The sequence below is a fragment of the Phyllostomus hastatus genome, unplaced genomic scaffold (assembly GCF_019186645.2).
Source record: "Phyllostomus hastatus isolate PE091 unplaced genomic scaffold, TTU_PhHast_1.1 phas_scaffold_760, whole genome shotgun sequence".
Classification (NCBI taxonomy): domain Eukaryota; kingdom Metazoa; phylum Chordata; class Mammalia; order Chiroptera; family Phyllostomidae; genus Phyllostomus; species Phyllostomus hastatus.
In genome coordinates, this window is record NW_025334040.1 from 1800392 (window position 1) to 1822718 (window position 22327).

General features: G+C 57.3%; 1 protein-coding gene across 5 annotated transcripts; it reads left to right on the forward strand.

Annotated features, from left to right (window-relative positions):
* Window positions 1-384: 384 nt before the first annotated feature.
* PATZ1 (POZ/BTB and AT hook containing zinc finger 1) lies at window positions 385-20599 on the forward strand. 5 transcript variants are annotated; one of them, XM_045826806.1, is made up of 6 exons: window positions 385-1314; window positions 1883-3913; window positions 5316-5379; window positions 11484-11655; window positions 17495-17632; window positions 19094-20599. In XM_045826806.1, exons 2-6 carry the CDS (start codon window positions 2643-2645, stop codon window positions 19510-19512), a joined length of 2064 nt encoding a protein of 687 aa, XP_045682762.1. In that variant the 5' UTR covers window positions 385-1314; window positions 1883-2642; the 3' UTR covers window positions 19513-20599. The 5 variants fall into 5 exon arrangements, with proteins under 5 accessions (XP_045682762.1, XP_045682763.1, XP_045682766.1 ...); XM_045826807.1 differs by lacking the exon at window positions 385-1314 and having other exon boundaries at window positions 1672-3913; window positions 19097-20599; XM_045826809.1 differs by lacking the exon at window positions 385-1314 and having other exon boundaries at window positions 1675-3913; window positions 17560-17632; window positions 19094-19261.
* The last annotated feature ends 1728 nt before the right edge of the window (window positions 20600-22327 follow it).

Genomic DNA, 22327 nt, shown 5'->3' on the forward strand with positions numbered 1-22327 from the left:
TAGAACAACGGGAATAGCTACAGCTAACTCTATCTTGCAGACATGATGTGCGCATACCACAGGCACTCAATAATCAGATCCCTTTCATCTTTCATTGCGGCTGCTTCCACCAGCACTCTGGAACACACAAAAAAACCTGCCGGTTCCAGAATCCACCCACTAATCTCTGAGCTCTGGCTCAGGGAAGTTAAGCCGGAGGTGACACAGCTAGTTTGGGCTTACAACACAAATAGCCTGGATGGGTGTCCAGGAACTTTCTCCTCAAGTCTCTAAGCTTCATTTGTCCTCTACAACAGGCGTTTGGCAGCTACTACGCCCTAGGAAAGGCGGAGGTGTGTGAGGAGAAAGAGACCCAGCCTAGAATTAGGTGCGGTGCAGTCACAACCTTCGAGAGCCTTCATCACTTCCTGAGACAGGTGCTGCTATTAGGTGAACATATTAGGAAAACTGTTTAATCGAGAGGCTCAGAGAGGCCAACTGACTGGCACCAGAGCACACAACCACAGAGCAGAGTTCTCGAACTCGGATCTTCCCTCGGCGCCACGCGCGGAAGCCTCCAAGGCTTGGCTCAGGGAAGGCGCGCGGCGGTGGGAATCCCGAGTGGAGTTGGAAGCCGGGCCCGTTCATTTGCATGCTAATACCCAGAATGCTTTTCCTACACACACACCACTTCTCTTAATGGAAGCGCTCAGTTTGGAACCGTGGAAAGTTTGGAACACATACTTCGCTCCCTCTTTGCAACTGTGGGAACTTCCCGCCCGCACACAAGGTGCCTGCAGCCCGGAGCTCTACGTCGGCCTGCCCAGTGGCGGTCTTCAGAGCCTCCCCGGCAGGCTAACCTCGATGTCCAACCCGCGCGGCAGCATCCTCGGGCCAGCTGGGGACAAAGCGCCCAGGCTTGCCCGCGGGGCCTATAGCCCGAACGCTCGGCTAGAGCTTAGGGATGCTCCCAGCCTCTAGAAGCCAAAGGGCGCTCCCCAAACCCTCCAGTACCCTCACTTCCCTGGGGGTTGCTGGGGTGCGCGCGGATCCCAGCGTCTGTCCACCGCCCTCGCCTCTGTTGTTGCTTCCCTGAGCTGTCGACTACCCGATCCCCGGGGCAGAAGGCTCCGCGTACGGTTTGGGGGAGTATGGACGATGGCCTCTTCTCCCCACCTCTCTAGGAAACGCAGCCCCTTCAGTTCGGTCGGTGCGTGGGGTGCAGAAACAGCTCAGGAGGTTCGGCCTGTCCCCAGCCAGGACCCCGGGCTCTCTCTAGGGTTGGGAGCGGGAAGACGGTCGGCAGGCGACTTCTGGGGATCTCGCGCATCAAAGGTGGGCTCTGAAGGGTAACTGAAGCCCGCTCCACTTACTGGTGCACATCACAAGCTCGGGCTGGGGGCCCAGATCTGCACCCCTCGGTCCCCCTCCCCCCGCCCCGTCCGCACGCCGCCACTCTCCGCGGGGAGGGAGGGGCAGTGGGAGCTGGTTTGCTGGGTTGGCGCTTCGTTTGCATTGGTCCGGGGGGGCTGAGACTGCAGCCCCCGGCCCCGCGGGCGGGGTGGGGAGGCGGGGGCCGGACGGGGGCTCAGCTGCGCTAGCATTGGCGGAGCTGGGGAATGGGGAGGGGGGGCAGGAAGCGGGGGGAGCGGAGCTGCGGGGGGGTTGTATAAATAGGGAAGGGGGGACGTGCATCCTTGGTTGGGTGAGGGGGGGGCGCTCGGCACAAAGAAAGTGGAAAGTTTGCAGCGCCGGGCGGCCCGGGCCAGGGATCCGGGTGCGCACGTGCAGGGCTGGGGGCGCCGGGAGCCCCCCACACCAAGCTCGCCCTTCCTTTTTTTTTTTTCCTGCAAGCGAGAGGGGGGGTGTTGTTGGTATCGCCCCCTCCTTCTCCTCCCCCCAGGGGTGAAAGTGCAAGAGGAAGTGCAGCCGCTGCCATCTTTCCTCCGCTCCGAACACACGGAGCCCGGGGCCGCAGCTCGCCGCCGCCTTCGCCCGGCCCGGGGAAGGGCCCACCCAACCGCCGCCGCTGCCCGCCCGCTCCAGCTTTCGCCGCCTCCTCCGCCCGCCAGGCTTCGGAACCCGGCCGGTGCTACCGCCCCAGTGCGCGCCCTGCCGCCGCCGCCTTCTTCGCCTTTTGTTTCCTCTGCTCCGGCGCCCCCGCCCCGGCTCGCGCTTTGCAGGGGACGCAGCGCGCGCCCCCAGCGGGCCCGCGAAAAGCCGCGGCGCGCGCGCGCGCCTGCGCGTCAGACCCCTCCTCCTCCTCCTCCCCCGCGCGCGCGCCCCTGTTGGCTGCGCGCCGGCGCCGCCTGGCGGGCGGGAGGGGAGGTGGCAGGCGCGTTTGCAGGAGGGGCGCACCTCTTTGCTCTGTTACCCCCGGAGGTAGACCGAGAAAGGGAAGCGGGCGGGCTGAGAGGAGCTAGGAGCGCGCGATCCAGCAGGCGTAGGAACCGCTATGTGGGGGGTGGTGCGCCCTGCATTCTAAACAGTCCGATTCGGGCAGGGGGCGTGTGCGCTCAGCGCACCTGCGAGACTAGAGAGCCCGGGCCGGCACGTGCGGGGAGTGTAGACACGTCCGTCCGCTGCACCCTTGTCGCTGGTGAGGGAGAGGGAGGAGGGCAGGAAAGTGCCGCGGCCGGGTTTGTGGGGAGGGGTCGGCGGCCATGGAGCGGGTGAACGATGCTTCCTGCGGCCCGTCGGGCTGCTACACCTATCAGGTGAGCAGGCACAGCACCGAGATGCTGCACAACCTGAACCAACAGCGCAAAAACGGCGGGCGCTTCTGCGATGTGCTCCTGCGGGTGGGCGACGAGAGCTTCCCAGCGCACCGCGCCGTGCTGGCCGCCTGCAGCGAGTACTTTGAGTCGGTGTTTAGCGCCCAGTTGGGCGATGGCGGAGCTTCGGACGGGGGTCCCGCTGACGTGGGGGGACCAACGGCGGCCCCGGGCAGCGGGGCTGGGGGCAGCCGAGAGCTGGAGATGCACACCATCAGCTCTAAGGTGTTCGGGGACATCCTGGACTTCGCCTACACTTCTCGCATTGTGGTTCGCCTGGAGAGCTTCCCCGAGCTCATGACGGCTGCCAAGTTCCTACTGATGAGGTCGGTCATTGAGATCTGCCAGGAAGTCATCAAACAGTCCAATGTGCAGATCTTGGTGCCCCCAGCCCGGGCTGACATCATGCTATTTCGCCCCCCTGGGACCTCGGACTTGGGCTTCCCTTTGGACATGACCAACGGGGCAGCCTTGGCAGCCAACAGCAATGGCATCGCAGGCAGCATGCAGCCCGAGGAGGAGGCAGCTCGGGCAGCTGGTGCAGCCATTGCCAGCCAAGCTTCCCTGCCTGTGTTACCTGGGGTGGACCGCTTGCCCATGGTGGCTGGACCCCTGTCTCCCCAACTACTGACTTCCCCATTCCCCAATGTGGCGTCCAGTGCCCCTCCCCTGACTGGCAAACGAGGCCGGGGCCGCCCAAGGAAGGCCAACCTGCTGGACTCAATGTTCGGGTCCCCAGGGGGCCTGAGGGAGGCAGGCATCCTTCCATGTGGCCTGTGTGGGAAGGTGTTCACTGATGCCAACCGGCTCCGGCAGCACGAGGCCCAGCACGGTGTCACGAGCCTCCAGCTGGGCTACATCGACCTTCCTCCTCCCAGGCTGGGCGAGAATGGGCTGCCTGTCTCTGAGGACCCCGACGGCCCCAGAAAGAGGAGCCGGACCAGGAAGCAGGTGGCATGTGAGATCTGCGGCAAGATCTTCCGTGACGTTTACCATCTCAATCGGCACAAGCTTTCCCACTCGGGGGAGAAGCCCTACTCCTGCCCTGTGTGCGGGCTGAGGTTCAAGAGGAAAGATCGCATGTCCTACCATGTGCGGTCTCACGACGGGTCCGTGGGCAAGCCCTACATCTGTCAGAGCTGTGGGAAAGGCTTCTCCAGGTGAGAAATGGTGCCCACCCCACCAGGACCCGTCCTGTTCCTGGCTTGTGGGAGGTCAGGGAGGGCGAGGGTTGCTTGCATGTCTGCTATGGGGAGAGTGTTGTAATAACCCTGCTTTTGAGGTGGTGAGGCCAAGAAGCTGCTTTCTCTTCCTGCAGGGAAGTTCTCTGGCACTAGGCCTACCCCACTGTCTCTCTTCCTTGGGGCCTGGTGGGAAGGGGCCCCGGATTCCTCAGGCCACAGCCACCGGGCCTCACCATTCTTCTCCCCAGGCTCCCTTTGTGTTTCCGGCACCAGGCGTGGGGCCCCCTCTGGGGGCGGGAGGCTGGCTCCTCCAGCGACTTTCCCCTCTTGAATGGCTGCCGAGGGAGACACTGGAACCGAAACAAGTGCATCTCGGACTCCTTGCACTTCTGTGCCGCCAAATCCCCCAGCACTCAGCACTGGCAGTCCCAGACCAGTGGGCTCCAGCTCTGCCCCTCACAGCCCCTTGGGCAGGAGGCACGGAGCTTGGGACCTAGAGTCTTCGGTTCCCGACACCGAAATCTTTGATCAGTCCTGACCTGGTGGCTCCTGAGCACAGCTGAACCCACAGGTCCCCTTTATGTTCTCAGGGTGTAGAGAAAGGGAGGGGGAAGGGTGTCTTTTTAGACTCACTTTGTAGTGATCCTGACAGGGAACTGAGGGCTTCCCTGGGAGCCGAGGAGGGTGGTTTTGTTTCTCCTGTGAAGAGAATATCCAGAATAAAAGGCTGGTTTTAACTTGCCTGGATACTGAGGACCTTCTGTGTGGAACCTGGGGATGGAGAACTCCCTCAGAGGGGCCCCAGTCAGGAACCAGTCTTACCGGTCAGGCAACCCCTGCCCACCTGCTCTGGCGGGCATCTGGCTCACCAGCCCAGCTGGGGACTTAAGGCTCCATCCCTTGGCCTCTGGGGACTGAATTCCATCTGGGTGGCATTCATTGGCTGCCACAGTAGGAGAGGCTGGGGGAGGGGAATACTGAATTTCTAAGGGGCTTTAGTCTGGACAATGAATCACCCATACCCCCTCCCTGAAGGGCTGCAGCAGAGCAGCCCTGTCTCATTCTAAAGCCACCTCCTCAGGTCCTAGAAATCACTGAGTTTTCCGATGGGGGAAAGTGGGTAGGAATGGTTGGAGGCAAACGCTCACTCCCCTTCCCTCCAGAGAGAACCAGGGCAGAGAGGCCTGGGCCCGAGGACCCAGAGCTGGGTGAGGACCCAGAGCTGGGTGGTGACCGTGTCTTTGTCATGCTGGGGCAGAGGAGAGGGAGAGCTCTCCAGCAGTGTGGGTTGGGGTGGGGAGGGGGGCGTCTGGCCAGGAGTGTGGCCCCATTTTCTGAGGTCTTATTTTAAAGTCTGTCTCGGTTCTCTCTTTTCCAGGCCCGATCACTTGAACGGACACATCAAGCAGGTGCACACCTCTGAGCGGCCTCACAAGTGTCAGGTAGGGGTCGGGCCAGGGCAGAGCTGGGCTGAGAGAAAATGCTGCTGTTCTTGCAGCCCAGCCCCGAGCCAGCTGACGGGTGTGCTGGGCCGGCTGGCTGACCACCGCTTTGCACACCACCTCCTCTGTCCCTCCACCCTCCGTCTGCTCTTCTTTGTTCTTCCCCCCGGCCCCCTCCCCTCCACCGCTGATGTCCCCTCCTTCCTGGTTGTTGGGTCCTTGTTCCCACCCTGTCTCCGTTCTTCCTCTGTTGCTTAGCTTTCCTGTCCTGGTGTTAGCCAGCTCCAAGGTTGGTGGGCCACGTTGCACACGTGTTGTCCTGGGGGCACCGGTCACCCCGCTGAGCCCAGCTTCTGGTTCTCAGCAGTTTGTGGGCGCCACCATGGGGAGGGAGGGGTTTGTAAAGAGCTCCTCTGGTGCTCCAGCCAGCAGCTCTTCCACTTGTCTGCCGGGCAGCCTGACCCCAGTTGGAGCTCCTTCTGGGTCCCCTCAGGTTAGGGCACAGGCGGCCGGGGGTGGGTAGAGTGGGCAGAGCACTGGCACCTGCGTGACCTTTCCGAGGACTGGAAAGCAAGAAAGTTTCCTCTCTGGTGAGCTCTTTGTGTAGCAGTAGGTAGGGAAGGCTGTGCAAGATTCTCACCCTTGGTTTGTCTGCTTAAACAATGTCTGGGGGCCCTGCGGAACCCAGAAACTTGAGTGTCCTCTCTTGGCTACTGAGCATTCCCGTGTAGATGGAAAACTCGCCCCTCTCTTCTCCTTGGTTACCTCCCCTCCCCTGTGTCAATTCCCACAATCCGAAATCCGAGGGGGAGCCAGAGTTGTGGGATGCTGACTCCACCCTCTGGTAGAGGGACCTGCTTCTCTTTATCCTGTTTGGTGGCGAGGAGGGAGGACTCAGGGAGACCTGTGGGGAGGGACGGATGTGTTGTAGGTAGGCCAGAGAGCCCCCAGGGGCCGAGCGTGGATGGTGTTCACGTAAGCCAGACTAGGTGGCCTCTCTTGAGGATGATGACCTGGGGGGTTGGGCTGCCAGGATCCAGCTGTGCCTCGTTGCCTCCTCTCTGTCTCTGATTTTCTCATCACAGAGCACGTCCTGACTCTCCCAGGTAGTGTGCTGAGCAGCCGGGCAGAGTAGGAGGAGCCCAGAGGGCAGTGGGGGCACGCCCGGTGGCCTGGGGGGGTAACCTGCACTCTCTGCCCTTTTTCCAGGTGTGGGTTGGGAGCAGCAGCGGCCTGCCGCCCCTGGAATCTCTTCCTAGCGACCTGCCATCATGGGACTTTGCCCAGCCTGCTTTGTGGAGGTCGTCCCATTCGGTTCCTGACACCGCCTTTTCCCTCTCTCTAAAAAAATCATTCCCCGCCCTCGAAAACCTGGGCCCAGCACACTCCAGCAACGCTCTCTTCTGCCCGGCCCCTCCGGGATATCTGAGGCAGGGCTGGACTGCCCCAGAGGGCAGCCGGGCCTTTCCCCAGTGGCCTGTAGGCTAGCCTGGCCCCCCCAAAAGGGTTTTCTGTGGAGGGAACGGGAGTGGCGGTTGCTCTGAGACCCTTGCTTTTGGAAGAGGCCAGGAGAGTGGTTCCCACCCCCCACACCTGGTTCCCCCCGGGATGACTTGGAGTCTATCCCAACTCAGGGATCCCAGATAGGGGTAGTGAGAAGCTCCTTTCTTGGTCCCCCCCACAGCCTCCAGGTACCCTGGCAGTCTAGCCTGGCCTGGGTGATTTTGGAGGTTGGTGCATTCCTGGGAACCAAGCCACTGGCTTTTATGCTTCCCCTCCTCTGGCATCACCTCCCCTAAGGCAGGGGATTTCTCATATGGGACCTGGCCACCCTCCCCACCCACCCCGGGAGTGAATGCCCCTCCAGAGCAGACTCTGGGGCAACTCCAACTGGGTCATCCTGTGCTGCCCTCCTCCTCCTGCCCCACGCAGACAGGTCCTGCTTTCATTTCTGGCTAGTGAATTAGGCTTTTGTGTTTTTGAGGTTTATTAGCAGGTCTGCTCAGGAACTAGACGAACCAGTAGCTTTATATTGGGTTATCCCAGTGTATAGCTTTGGGGGCTGATAGTGCAGATGTAGACCGCCCCCCCCTCGGATCCCGGTGGTGTGCCCCTTAGCCCCCGCAGACTCCGCGAGGATCACAGGAGTGATGATAAAAGTTTTAATTCTAACATTTGAGGCTTTGTGTGTTTTGTCCTTGGTTTGTGTCATAACACTGACATCCTTGTCCCTTGGGGCTCGAGCCCACTCCCAAGAGCGTGGTCACAGACCCTCCGGCCCCCCTCCAGCCCCAGAGCCGGCACTCCTCTAACGAGGACACGGGCTCATGCCTGAGCCCAGGTAACCAGCAGAGGCATCTGTCGTGCATGGTGTGTATTCTGAGAACCGCAGGGGTGAAGAGACGGCCCTCTAGGAGTTGGTTCCTTGGGCCCCTGGCAAAACTGGGCCTATACCTCTCGGCCTCTCCTGATGCCACAGAGGACAGAAGGGGCCAGTTACCGAGGCTGGTGCCACCGCTTGGTGAAAAGGCCATCCAAATGTTGGGGTGTGAGCCCTCGGGCTTGGCAGGGATACACAAGTCTCCCTGAGGCTGGGCCTGAATGTCTTTAACTGGCCCAGACGGCCAGACACTGCTGGGTCTGTGAGTGCACCGGGTTAGGGCATCTCCTCCACGGGGAGCTCAGCCTGCAGCTGGGAGGCTAGAGCGGCTGAGACGTCTCCCACTGCTTCCATTGGCTCCACTTCTCAGGGGTTAGTGGGGTGGCTTGGGCTGGAGGGATAGCTGATTAGAGAAGGAATGAATGGAGGTGGGAAGAAGGGAGCTGACACCCTCAAGAAGAAGAAGGGGGTCAGCAAGACTGATGGTTCTGGGCCTCAATGCATCGCCCTCGGACCTTTTCCCAGGGCTATGGAAAAGGCCGCTCGGGACACCCCGAAGCTGGCAGACCTCAAAGGCCACCGAAGCTTGGAGGTGCACTTGTGTCCCTGGTACCACTGGGGCCCATTTTTGAGCTGCTCAGCCCTTGAGAAGAAAAGCCTTAGGAAGTCTGGGGTGGGGCGAAACTGGCAGGGGAGAGGAGGGAGCATGGCTGGGGCTCAGTGCTGAGTGGTGGCGACCAGAGGTGATCCCAGCTCAGGCTGGCTGGGCTGGGACCTAGCATCTGCGCATAGGAGAGCGGGCCCCCTAAGCACAGGGCTGTGGGCAGGGTGGCCATTCCCAGCACCACTTGCAGGTTCCCTCTTGTCCTGCTGGCCCCTCTGTGTCCCAGAAGGGAAGCGCCTTTTCCCTGCGTGGCCTGAGGTTCTGAGCGTCCCCTTCTTCGATACGTTTCTCCCCCAGCCACTCTTCTGTGTCCCGTCTCTCCTGGGTCACGTGACCAGACTCTGTATGTCCTGTGTTCTCTGAACTTCTGGCAGGTCTGGACTCAGACTCACACACTTTCGAAATTCCCCCAGAAAACCCTGGGGATGGGCTACGAAGGGTCAGTTCTGGCGCAGAAAAGCCAACAATCGCTCCAGTCTGGCTTTGTAACACACTGCAAGTTTGGGTTGGTTTGTGTGTTTTCTCTTCCCCCAGCAGCAGATTTACATTCCTAATTCTGTTTGCTCAGGCTAAAGTTAGCTTTCCTTCCCGGAGAGATGATAGTGGAGGATGGGGTGGGGAAAGGCAGCCTGGTCTGGGATTTTAATTTTGCTTAGCTAATCCTCCAGATGGGTAATCCACTTGTGGATAATTGAGGTTCGGCTGTCCATTATCTTTAGGTAGCAAAGTACGACAGGCAGCATTTCTCTTGCAATCTGTCAAGAGAAAGTTGGCAAGAGAAACAAGGCATCCCTTTCATATCCTCCTCGTGGCCCCGCTCCCGGGGAACAGGGGAGGCAGGATCCTGAATGTGCGCGTTCAGCTGCCCTTTCTCACACCTGGTCCGTGTTTGGTTCCTTTGAGTTCTGAGACACGGACCGCCCTGCCTCTCAGCATTGGAGGGCTGGTGGTCAGGTGACTGGCGGGCAGAGCTGGCTCTGGACAGTGGATAATTGTCTTGTCGGGTGCACCCTCCCCAGGGTGTTCGTGGTAGGCCGGTGAGCTAGGTGGAAGGTTCAGAGTTTCCCCCACACGGTGGCCTATAATTGGGTCATGAGGTCCCAGACTAAGGGGGGCCCCACCTGTGGCCATGAGACCAAGCGCCCACAATGCTTTCCGAGGCACCTAAATGTTGGAGCGTCCCTGTACAGTCCTGTCACCTGTCCCTGTCAGGCGAGTCCTGGCTACCAAGTACACCGTGGTAAAAAGTACCAGCACCTTTCACAGACCAGAAGCCACCTCGGCTGAGCTTGGAGGTGGTGAGAGCACAGGCTCAGGGGCTGGCTCACAGGCCAGCTGCCCTGTCTCCTGTCAGGGCCTCCATGTGCCCGGCTGGAAATCAGGGAAGACGGGCACGCCAGGGCGGCCGGCAGGGGCTGGTGGGGTGCGGGCCTGGTGTGGCATGGCGCTTAGACCGCTGCTTTCTCTGGTAGCTGGGTCATGTGCTCTGGGCACATCACTTCATAAACTCGGCTTCCTCATTTGTCAAACAAATAAACTCAATATACGAAACAAATAGAAGCTGTACTTTATTAGTATACATTGTTCTGTTCAAATTTGCAACATTTACCTAAAGGATAACGACAGAGCAGCAAAGCCTGTCCCGACGCACAGACGTCTGGGACTGGGGGGACGGCGGTGACATCTTCTGCCTCCACAGTGTCGCACGCATTTGTTTCTTGCTTTTGGTTGTGCAGTGAGGAGATGGGTAAATGTGTGTGGCGACAGTGTTGGACACTCACCTGGAGGTCTGGGGATTCCGAATGTGCTTGTGTTAAACAGACGAGGTGGGAGCATCTCCATCCCAGCCCGTTAACAGGGCGGCAGGTCTTCAGTGGGTTAACGTTCGACCTGTGATGCAGTTAAAGGGGAGTGTTGCGTTCTCTTGCAGTTCTAAACCACTCAACATGCAGCAAGAAAAATGAGCCAGACTTGACTGGAGCCCCTGAAACACCTCTGTAGAACCAAAACTGCTTGCAGGTCGCCAGACTGAACTCTCCCGAGGACTTTCCTGGCATTCCGCGACCCCCAAGGCTGGGTGCCGGTGCCAGCCCCAGCCGGGGAAGGGGTGTTGCCGGGAGATCCGGAACTGAGACTGAGTCAGGTCGTAGGCACAGGGAATCCTGGGGCCCTCCCAGGGTGCCGGTGCCCAATGGCATCACCTGAGTCATCTGCCCCTGGGACCCGGCTGTGAGTAGGTGCTCTCGGCACGACTTTCTGTGGCCACGCTCTGGGAGGGTGACAGCACTGCCTGCCTCGGAGGGACGGACCGCCTGAGATCGGTACCTCTGACAGGCCAGGCGAGGTGCCTGCCTGACGCAGAGCGAGCACTCCGTCAGTGCTGAGTAGGGCCACCTTCCGTGTTGTTGCCAGCACCTCCCCAGCCTAACGTTGCACGGATGCTCCCAGAGCCTCTGGCGCTCCTCCCCCATGCTAGTTCTCGTGTTAGCAGAGTTGACACGGCCGTTTTATGGGCTGCTGGTTCCATACAAACGCGTGAGACTATGAAGAGCAGCCTCTGTGCTTTGGGCTGTCTTTCCTTCCCATTTCCCTGTGGCCAAGACTAACGTCACTTTTGAATAAAGTGAATAAATTGAATTCTGTGTCTAAAGCAGCTAGGGAAGCCCAGGATGGAGAATAGGAGACTGGTCTGTGTATGTGCCAGGAACACTGCTGTCAATTCCCTTATAGTCAGTGCACCTGATGTCAATTCTTAGTGTTTACAAATGAGCAAATGCCTTGTCTTCATTCTGTAGGGGAGCACAGAACTTAGTGTGCCGTGTTGCAGTAGTCCTCGGAACCGGGAATTCCAACTCAGGTGTCCAGTCGGGAGCCATTGTGGGGAATTAGAGCTGCTACTTGGCATGGTGGAGAGAAAGCCTAGACCACACTCTGAAGCCCTCTTTATACAGGGAGTCAAATGTGTTGGCCAGCAATGGTTTTATTTCACAGTGCGCTTGGTGAGGAGTCGGGCGTGGAACGCCAGCCTCCACCTCATCCCCTTCTCCTTCCTGCCCTCAGACCTGCAACGCTTCTTTCGCCACCCGAGACCGTCTGCGCTCCCACCTGGCCTGTCATGAAGACAAGGTGCCCTGCCAGGTGTGCGGGAAGTACTTGCGGGCGGCATACATGGCAGACCACCTGAAGAAGCACAGCGAGGGCCCCAGCAACTTCTGCAGCATCTGCAATCGAGGTAACCTCCCTGCTCTCTCCTCTTGTCCAGACGGTGGGCCTGAGCTTGTGTGGGAGGCTGGGGTTGCCTTGACCACCCTGCCTCTGACTCCATCCTCCGAAAGGCCAGCCTTCCGCTCCCGCTGAATGATAAAGCTGAATGATAAACACCGTCATTGTCCAGCTAGCTGCTTGCCACCCACCCCTTCCTTTCCAGGAAACTTAGGGCGCTTGGAATAGGAGTTCCCAGGAGATCAGCAGGTGGGAACAGAAGGAGTGTTGTTCCCAAGTTTGGGCCCGTAGCATCCGCGGCTCCGGTGGCAGGGTCAATGCATTTGTAGGTGCCACTGAACTGTCGGTGTTGGTGGGAGAGTCAGGGGGCCCTACGAGGTGAGAGAAAAGGGCTCCTGCTTGTAAGCTTGTGCTGGCTGATTCACTGGCACGTGAAGTTGGGCAGCCAGGGAAGGAGGCTGAGTCTGGAGATAGATAAGTATCCGAAACTTTCTAGCACAAATGATCAGAAAAGAGCCCAAACCCAGAAAGACTGTGGCCTTGATGAGAAAGGAAAGTGGAAGGTGTTCTGAGCAGGGCAGCGTGCTTGCTGCCGAGGTCGGCCTAGGCGGCGTCTGGCCCTGTGGCCCTGCTGTTGTGTCGGATGAAGTCAGGCCTGTCCTGAACCCGAGCTTCTGCCAGGGCTTGTTGGCTGTCGGAAGGGCTGAGGTTTGTGTTTTGCAAGCACAGTGTCAGTGGAGGAGGCTTGCGCCGTATCTCTGCTGAGGGAGGTTGGGGCAGCTGTCCCTTGTGGGTGTGAGGATGATTTTGCACGGTGCGCTTGCTTTGGCCAGGTGTGGACATCGCTGGGACGTCCTGTCTCCCGGGACACCCTTGTCCCAATGCTTGTGGAAGTCTTGGGTGTGGCTTAGTGGATTGAGTACTGAACCAGGAGTCAGGGGGCCTAGCCCCTCCCGCCTCACCCTACTCTGTGACCTCAAGCTTTCCCTTCCCTCCCCTAAACATCAGTTTCTTCATCGCTTAAATGGGGTTAAGAACAGCCCGTGCTCACCTCACAGGGTTGTTGAGAGGGTCCCAGCACACCAGGTAGATGAAGGTTCACTGACCTCCTCAAGGTGCTGCACACTTGGGAGGCCCGTGCTTACGCTTTGTAACAGTGGTAGGAAACTCGGCTCCCTGACACTCTGCTTTGGGCCTGCAAAACATCCCTGCAGTCGCTGGCTGGAATCTTTGGGTGCTGTGCTGTCTCCATGTGCCCTGAGGCAGCTGGTGGAGGGAGATTGCTGAGAGCTGGGTGTTCGTGGTGCCCTGAAGCTGTGTCTCTCCCTGGGATTGCATTCTTGGGGTTTGCCTTGGAGGCCGCTCGATGTCGCTGTTTGCATCACCAAGACACTTGCTGTGAAAGCAGGGAGGCGGTCATAAAAGCTGCTTAAGTGTCTGTCCTATTTTCTGACTTGTCCGTAGAGCCCTTCTTGGTGGGAACTTCCCCCAGGTAGTAAGCTGTGGGGTTGTGCATACAGGGAGGTATCAGGCTATGGTTGACCGTCTTGACCGTGGCTGCCCCAGCTCTAGAAAGTTTCTTGTCTTGCTTCATCCTGACCTGGCTTCCTGACAGCACCCCCAAAAACTCTAAGCCTGCTACCATGTGCCATCCTCAGTTCTCTCAGGGTTTCAAGGTTGAGTTCTCAGAAGCCTAGGAGCAGGAACCAATGAGAATGGAGAAAGATGCTGATCAGAAACCCGAGAGCCTAGCCCCCATTGCAGAGTGGGGGGAGAATTGGTGGGAGACCCAGGGCCACACCCCTGGAGGCTCAGCTCAGGAGGAGAGAAGAGCTAAGAGCAGCAGGGAACAGCAGGGCAAACTGATCCAGTTATGAGACCTCTGATGTGGCAAAGCCTACAACGATTGTCTGTCTGGATTTGTTTTTCCTGGGGCTGGTGAAGAGGACTTGGGTAGCAGCCACAGGACTGGGACGGAGACACGGGAAGAGTAAAAGCAGAGGCCACCTTATCTCAGAAAAGATGAGACTGCATCTGGATGGTAGGCTAAACAGCTTTGGGTCTCGGAGTCCGAGCAGGAAGTCCCATTCTTCCAAGAAGATAAAAGCGGGCTCTGGTCCAGCCCTTCTCCACCCAGAAGGAAGAGAAAAGACAATTTCGTATTTTATCAGAAGAGAAGGAGCAGGATTCTACCTCTGGATTCATTTCTTGGGCAGAAATAGGAAGAGACTCCTTCTGGGAAAAGAAAGGAGGAGAAAACAGTTTTTCTGGGAATAAGGACACCAAAGATGTCAAGACGCTGGACTCAGAATGTGGAGAGCCCTGGCTCACCCTCTGCCCTGCCTGCACCAAGGCTGTGAATTCAGGGAGGAGCTGCATGAATAAATGAACATTCTTATTCTTATTCTCATTCTTATTCTCAACAAGGGTTTGAGCAGAGGCTAACGTCGGCCAGCTGGTCGGATGGTTGAGGTTGGATCCAGTGAATTTCCAAGTGCCACCTCACACACTCCCAGCCTAGCAGTTCTGGAGCAGTCCGCCACCTGTAGATCTGCCATTTTCGGTCTTGGCCACACAAACGGCTCTTACCTGTGCAGAATGGAGAAGATGACAGGCAGCCTGGCCACTCTAGCCCCACACTTGAGACAGACGACCTTGTCTTTGTCCTAGAGACATACCAGGATGTGGGTCATGCCTTGTGTAGAGGAAGAGAATTCGCAGTGGAAAGAGGATGATGGCGAGAAGAGCTTGTTCCCTGATTTTCAGGTTGAGGATATCAGTTAAATTGATTGGTGGGAAGGAGAGAAGGCCCTGGCAGATCACCAGAATTGTCTTCCTTTCTTTTCAAATTTCTGTAGCAGGGTCTTTGTGTGGACGCACAGGTACTATCAGGAGGAAGAGGGACAGCGTACTGGGAATCTGCCTTTGTCAGAGGCAACAGCTGGTCTCCAACATCCTTGCCTAAAAGGTAGGGGAAGTCTTCTTCCCAGTCAGAGGTGGGCGTCCAAGTCGTGGCCAGTGCCCATCAAGGGCAGACAGCTCATCATTACCCCGGACTGAACGACACGAACCGACTCAGGGCCCCCATCTCACCCCACCCAGCTGGGCGCGGCCCCACCAAGGTTTGGACAAGGAGAAAGAGTCCCGAACCCCTGCGTGGATGTGGAACTTGCAAAAGGAGGATTTGCGTCTGGGGTGTGGAATGCAGCACAGCAGACAAGAAAACACCGGGGAGGAGCAATGGCCTTTGGTGAGGGGGAAGGAGTTCCCCGTCTCCAGAGTGCAAGGAGGGCGGCTTGTTGGCTCTGGCGCAGTCGCCAGTGCGCTCAGCGTGGCCATCACTCTGGCGCCTGGGCCAGGCTGCGCCTCTGGTTCTTGGGTTAATCAGTGGTGAATGGGCAGGTGAGTTCAGAATTCAGACTCAATATTTCTGACTTTCAAGATGTTTTCTTCTCAGCTTTCTGAGTTTCTTCTCAGAAACTCAGCTTCTGTTTTAGCCCAACAGTTGGCTGCTGAGTTGCTCTGTGTTTAAATTCCGGGCTTTAAGTGGCAGCTGTGGATCCACTCCTACCACCTCGCCATGTGGTTTTGCTATAGATAGTACCGTCTGCAGCTGGGTGAAGGCGAGAGACCCAGCCATGTGCTTCTCAGACTGTTTTTCAGGAAAAAGCAGCAACTTCTCATTGAGCGTCTGCTGTATTCCCTGGGTGTCACTCTTCCCACAAGGAGTAAACATAATCGTTACCGGTGCTCCTTCCCTCCTTTCCCGTTCCTTTGATTGCACCACTGGCTGGGCACACCGTTATCACTTCAGAGGCCTCACAAGGGATTGAAAAAAAAAACAAAAAAAATTCCCCTCTGAAGTGGCATCATCATATCATCAGGGAGGTCTGATGTCCGTGCTGGCTGTTGGGGGCACAGCACCGAACAGGGTGCTATGGCCCTCTTTCTCATTAGCCTCGTCTCCTCATCTCTGACACCTCCCCTCTTAGGCATGTTTGTACGGGACCCTCTTAAGCCAGCCTGTCCCCTGTGTTTGGCCCCAGGCAGACCACTTGGTCACAGCACGGGACAACTCGCTGTACCAGGCAGGGCTGGACACCAGCATCTGGCCCAAGTAGGTCTGTGAAGTAGCTGCGTCAGGAAAATTCACTCAGTCCCCCACTTCCTCCAGAGCCACCAGGCACTATTGTCGGGGGAGTGTTTGTCAAATAAGCTTCCTTAGGTCAGCCCATGTCTAGCAACGGCTTCGATTCTGATGGAGGAGAAGCGCGTGAGTGTAAGCAGTGATAACGAAACCTGCTGCGGAAGCCCCGGGGATGTTTCCAGGACAAGGGCCAAGACAAGGAAACCATTAGAAAGAGTCTATCTGCCCAGTGGTTAAGGACCACGTATGACACATGGTCCTGGGGTTGGAGCCTGGGCTCTGCCTTTTGGTAGCTATACGTGAGACACAAGTTACCTAACGTCAGCAAGCATCTTAGTGTTTCGTCTATAAAACAGGTGCAATAACTCCCAGCCCCTGGGGTGGGTGGGGGAACACTGCATAATAATTCACTCGGTGTGCTGGGCCCTGGCACGCACTAGCACTGGCTGAAGGTGAACTTTTACCGTAGTTCTAGCAGCGTTCCAAAGGTCATGCCACTTCAGACTTCTCCAGACAGGTCTTGTGCAGACACGACACAGGACACACCAGCCTCCGACTTATTAATAATGGATCCCATTGTTACCCTGGAACTGTACCTTTAAAAGGGAATGAAAATACCTGAGAATATGCCAGCCGGATCTGGAGTGGATTAAAGGGACATCATCAAGGCACTGGTACTCCAAGAGGGCCTTATGCTAAAAAGCTTCGCTTCCTGCTGAAGGCGCCTTCCAATCCTTGACCATGAATGGGGTTCGCTGACACAGCTCCTTCCTGTGAAACCCAAGCGGAAGTCCTTTGACTGACCCACCTGGTTCCGTATCCTCAGATTGTGAGTGGTGTGCATGTTGGCCCAAGACCTACTCTTCCCAGCCTGGGACATCACGTGGCTCCAACGGACCAGAACATCTGGGTTGGGCCGGAGTAGCCCCAAGGTGGCTGGACTGCCCCTTCCCCAAAATAAAGACGGAGATTATCTTGTGTCTTCCGTAAGAGAACCTGATGGATGCTCCAAAACTGAACTGAAAAGACCACCATGAATAAGAGATAACTACGCCCCCTTAACGTAACTGCCTATTTTTCTTACTCTTCAAGAAGTCTAAACAGTTACTAAGTCTGGTTATTCTGAAGGTGAAAAAGTTAGGAAAATAGAACATGCCCTAATAAATAGGAGTACTCCTGGAGGCATTCCTCTAGGATTTCATCCTGCCCCCCGCTGGTTTGTTTTACCCTTGACAAGTATTAGGAGGCCACCTTCTTCTTGCTGGTGGCCCATGGCTGCCCTGGAGCCCCATGCACTCTTCTGACTACGTTGCTAGCCGTGGTCCCTGCAGCTGACCCGGAGCTGTGGGCCCTCCACTCAGACCACTCCTTGCTGAGGTGCCAAGTGAGCCTAGAGGCATTTGGCCTCTGGCCCAGGCAGGAGCAGGATCTCAACCATCTGTCTGTTCAGGCAGCGGGCCTGGGCCCTCTGCCGCAGACTTGCAGAGTGGGCTCTGCAGAGACCGATTCGGGGACAGTGTCACCCTTCATCCTGAGCCAGGTGGCTCCGTGGCTGCAGCTGTTTCTGAGCCAGGCCGGGGGCCCCTTCTAGGTGCAGCTGACCTGGGAATGCTAGCCAGAGCGGCCAGAGGAGAGGCTTGGGGGAAGCAGATAGGTATCTCTGTGCTGGCCGCGGGATCTCATCTCCTTTTGTCTTGTTTAGGTTTCTCCTCTGCCTCCTACTTAAAGGTCCATGTTAAAACCCACCACGGTGTTCCCCTTCCCCAGGTCTCCAGGCACCAGGAGCCCATACCGAATGGGGGAGCAGCGTTCCACTGCGCCAGGACCTATGGCAACAAAGGCAAGCGACCCCTTGCTCTGCACTTTGCTTCTCTGCGCAGACTGTGTTGTGGGGGCGCTGGGCCGGGTGTGGGGAGGCGGGAAGGCTGCCAGCTTGCTGGCCGCCTCAAGGAGGCTCAGAGATCTGAGTGGCAGTGGCCTCCAGGACAAAAGTCCCAGTGGGTATCTCACTCCAGGGCAGTGAGTGAGGCTTTAGGGCACTGCCATGATCCAGCCCCCGCCTCCTCGTCCCCAGCCCTCCTCCCTTGCTCCTGGCCAGCCCCGGCTGTCTGGAGCCCTGCAGGGATGTCCCAGGCCCAGGGCAGGAAGAGGAGCCCTGCATGAGTTACTTTGGGCTTGTCTGTTGCCTGTGGCCTGTACAGGGTAGTGTGGAGCTGTGGCTGAATGCTTACTCCTTTGACCCTGTAGGGCAGGGGGAGCCAAGGCTGGTTTCCCCCTCGGTAGGTGTGACTGGTTGCTGTGAGCAGCCCTTTCCAGAGGGCCTCTGGCTGCGTTTGTGAGATGCATGGCGGTAAATGAGCTGACTGCTTCTTTCTCCAAGACGGTTTGCATAGAGCCCCCTGAGCCCCGCCCTCACTTGTTGACTCTTGTCGTTCTGCGGTATTTCGAGTCGTTGTTGCCTTGGGGACGATGCCAGTGGCTTGGCGGATGGCAGAGATGGCATGCTCCACGCTCCCATCACAGACCTCCCTTCCCGGCATGGCGCTCTGAACCCAGGCAGGAAGCTGCTGGTTGGTGGAGGACCCCACTGTGGGCCAGGCAGGGCAGGGCAAGCAGTGAGGGTTGTCTCGAGGTCCAGCTTGTCCTGGGCCCTGCGTGGGGACAGCCAGCCAACTGAGTTGTTCAAAGTTGCTTGTAACCTCTGTGCTTTGGCCAGTTGGCCCAGGAAAGGTTTTGGCAGAAGGAAGGCGGTAAGGGCAGGGTGTGTGTCTGCAGCACTGGGAAAAGGGTTGGCTTCTGTCTCAGCTGTCAGTGGGGTCTGCTGACTTGAGGACCCCGCGACTCGGGTCTGCCTTGCTAGGGTGCAGCTAGACTGGTGCAAAGGCAAGGCCACTGACATACCTGTTTGGCATCATCAGAACAGCTGTTTTACCTTCAGAGGCACCCAAGAGAGCGCCTAGGAGTTGGGGGTCTTTGGGTTGTTCTGGGCAGAAGCAGTGGAGGTTCCCTCTCCATACCCCCTTCCTCGACGCAGGCTGACATGATGGTGAGCGATACGTGTGCACCTGCATGAAGAGTCCTCAGCAGGGGAGGCTGGCAGCCCCAGGGCCCTGCTCTCTCACCCCCGTAGGTACACCAGGCTCCCAGACTGACCAGCTGAACCTCGGTGGGTTCTGCCAGGACAGTGGATGGCCATGGACTGCCCTCCACAGGCCTGTGAGCTGGCCCCTCCCGGCCCCTCCAGGAGGGGGCATCTCCAAAGCCTGGCCTCATCTCTGCTCTGTGTTCTGTTTTCTCCTAGAAGGCCAGAAATGCTCACATCAGGATCCGATTGAGAGCTCTGACTCCTACGGTGACCTCTCGGACGCCAGCGATCTGAAGACACCGGAGAAGCAGAGCACCAATGGCTCCTTCTCCTGCGACATGGCGGTCCCCAAAAACAAAATGGAGTCTGACGGGGAGAAGAAGTACCCCTGCCCTGAATGCGGGAGCTTCTTCCGCTCCAAGTCCTACTTGAACAAACACATCCAGAAGGTGCATGTGCGGGCCCTCGGGGGCCCCCTGGGAGACCTGGGTCCGGCCCTCAGCTCACCTTTCTCTCCCCAGCAGAACATGTCTCTCCTCGAGTCCTTTGGGTTTCAGATTGTTCAGTCGGCGTTTGCATCATCTTTAGTAGACCCTGAGGTTGACCAGCAGCCCATGGGGCCCGAGGGGAAGTGAGGCAGATGCCGTGTCCCCGGGGAAACGGCCATCGGGGACTGCTGAGAAATGCTGTGAATGCGGAGGGAAGTGATGTCTTTGGGTTCTGTAGCTGAGAGGTTTTTCTTCGTTTTTAACCCCCCACCCCCCTTATCATCCCATCCCTTTCCATCTCTCATTCCCCCAATGGTCTTTAGAAGTAGATCCTCATCTGATCCGCTGCGGAAGTGTCTGCGAGACCCAGTCTGGGGCAAGGGCAGGAAACACTACATAGGCCTCCAAGGCAACACCAGTCCCAGTTTCTCTAATGGGCGGAAGCTGGAATTCCTGGTGCCCAGCTCTTAGTGACCCCCCCACCCACCCAAACCCATACCTGATGGCATTTTGGGACCTCAGTGATTCTGGTCCCTTCCCATGTCTCCAATCCCTCATTCCCCCATCTCATACTCCTAAGAAAGGAAACACAGTAGGGTTTCCCCCCACTTACACAACTCCGATGCCCAACTGTCTTTAAGGAAGCTGGAAGCCTACAGCATCCCATGGACCCTGGGGTGAGTGTCCTCCAAGAGCCCTCTGAGCTTGACCCTTGACCTGGATGGCCCCAGACCATTCTGAGCCCTGCTTGGAGGCTAGCATTTTGCTACTGGGACAAGCTTAGCTATTGAGGACACTCCACCCCAAATTCCAGTTCTTACGTGATTTTAACCATTCAACTTGCTGTTGGGTTTTAATTCTCTAATTATTATTATTATTGTTATTATTTTTTAGGACCAGTTGTAGTGAATTGCTACTGAAAGCTATCCCAGGTGATACAGAGCTCTTTGTAAACCGCAGTCACAAGTTAGGGTTAGTATTAAACTTTGTTTAGATGTACCATAATTAACTTGGCTAGTCGATTGGTGAAGTCTATGGAAGAAATAGTTTTATGCAAAATTTTAAAAATGCCAGTCTGGTCAGGGAGGGAGGGGGTGTCAGTGCTGTCGGGAGCCAGGAGAGCTGGCGGGTGGGGACGTGGTGCCCCTCGCTTGGGTCACACGTGAGCAAGCCCAGGTTGACCTCGTGGTGTGAATTGATCTGATCAGACTGTATTAAAGACGTTAGTACGTTACTCTGCCTGCCCCCCTGTGTCTGGTTTTTCAGCCATGGGAGTCTTTGGGGCCTGGAGGGTGGCCTTGCACCCAGGATGGGGATAGGATTGCAGGAGACCCATCTTCCTCTTCATTGCATCCACTGCATTGGGACTGATGGGTGAATGTTACCGCTGAGGACTCAGCTGCCGACATTCACCCACTTGTTCAACAGATACTCGTTCCCCGGTGTCCTCACTGCTGTGGGCCGTGCTCAGCCTCTGACCCTGGGGGTACAGTGGTAAAAGGTTACCCTTGTGGGTACAGGAGGCAGCTAACGTGAGCAGATTTAACCTGAGTTCGGGCAGCGAGAAGTCCAAGGAGAGCTACTGGGTGAGGCAGGAACAGTGACAGTGGGAGGGTGGATGGGGGCAGTGTCTAGGAAGGTGAGAGGCAGGGAGTGGACTCTGGGAGAGAAGGCCTGGACTTGGAGGGGACCAGCTGGGACCTCAGGGGGGACGTGAGCAGGCTGCAAATCCTCGTGGGCAATGGGCTCTGAGAAGCTCAGTCACTTGGATGCTCCCAACCCCACGTTACCTATGAGGTAAGTAAAAGTTTGCTGCACCTAGTGGTGATGCGGGAAGAGATCACCTTAGTGGTGATGGGTGAAGAGAAGGGGGAAAGAGAACAGCGAACAAGAGGCAAGAAGTGAGCACAGTGGAGAATCAAGGGAGCACGGCTCGGAGTGAGAGGGAGCAGGCAGACCTACAGCCGTCGGGGCTTCCCGAGAAACCGCTGAGCGAATGGAAGCTCTGTTTAACCTCCAAACAAGCAGGGAAAACATGGCAAAGGAGAAAAACAGACCAGGAGGAACAGATGCACAAAATTATTTAGACCCACATTAATATCAATTATTACATTGTTCTGGTTTTTAAAGGCAGGTTTGGAGCTGGATTTAAAAAAAAAAAAAACAACAAAACCCTCTAAACCACCTACACAAAATCTTGGGTCCATTGCCAGGCTCTGGAATTTGTGGGATGGAGGCCTGGGCTGTTCCGTGTTTCAGAGAAAAGCCACCCTAGGATGCTGGGACACTGTGGACATAGAGCTTTGTGACCACTACAGAGTTGCCAGCTGGTCGTACCACTGGACACTAAAGCAAAGAACATGGTCTTGAACCAAAGACTTAAGACACCGTAGGTCCTCCTGGTTTTATGTCCGCACAGGCAGGGACCACAGTGAGGAAGCAGTGTTGGTCACGTGGCAGGAGGGGAACGACGGAGCAGGCAAGCAGACCGCTGCTGCTTCCAGAGCGCTGCTCACCTAGAGGCTTGAGCGGCGAGCGGAAGTGCCCCTGCCTGCCCCCAGCACCCCCAACTTCCTCATCTCCTTCATGGGAGGCACCCTTCAGGCTGTGCGGATGAGAAGCTGTGCGGGACGTGGGACACACAGGTGGAATGACTTCTCTTGCCATGGTCAAGTGCAAAGAGCCTGAGCTTTGGCTGTCGAGCTCCACCATCTGGCCACGGCCAACCCAGAGCAAATCTCTGTGCCTCGGTTTCCTCATCGGTGAAGTGGGCTGTGAAGACTAAGGGAGACCATCACCATGAGCTAACACTCTGCCTAATTCTCAGTACAACCCGTGAGGTTGTTTATCACTGTCGCCCTCCTGCAGACGGGCAAACCGAAAAGAGCAGGCTCACACGGGTGGGGGCACCCCACCCCAGGTCACGTAGTAAGTGACGCAGCCAGAGTTGAAACTCAGGTTT

Excerpts from the sequence above, each read along its gene's own strand:
- PATZ1 (XM_045826806.1), top strand. The coding sequence starts at position 2,643 with ATGGAGCGGGTGAACGATGCTTCCTGCGGCCCGTCGGGCTGCTACACC. Across the intron at positions 5,380-11,483 it reads AGCGGCCTCACAAGTGTCAG|ACCTGCAACGCTTCTTTCGC; the intron begins GTAGGGGTCGGG and ends TCCTGCCCTCAG. Across the intron at positions 11,656-17,494 it reads CTGCAGCATCTGCAATCGAG|GTTTCTCCTCTGCCTCCTAC; the intron begins GTAACCTCCCTG and ends TGTCTTGTTTAG.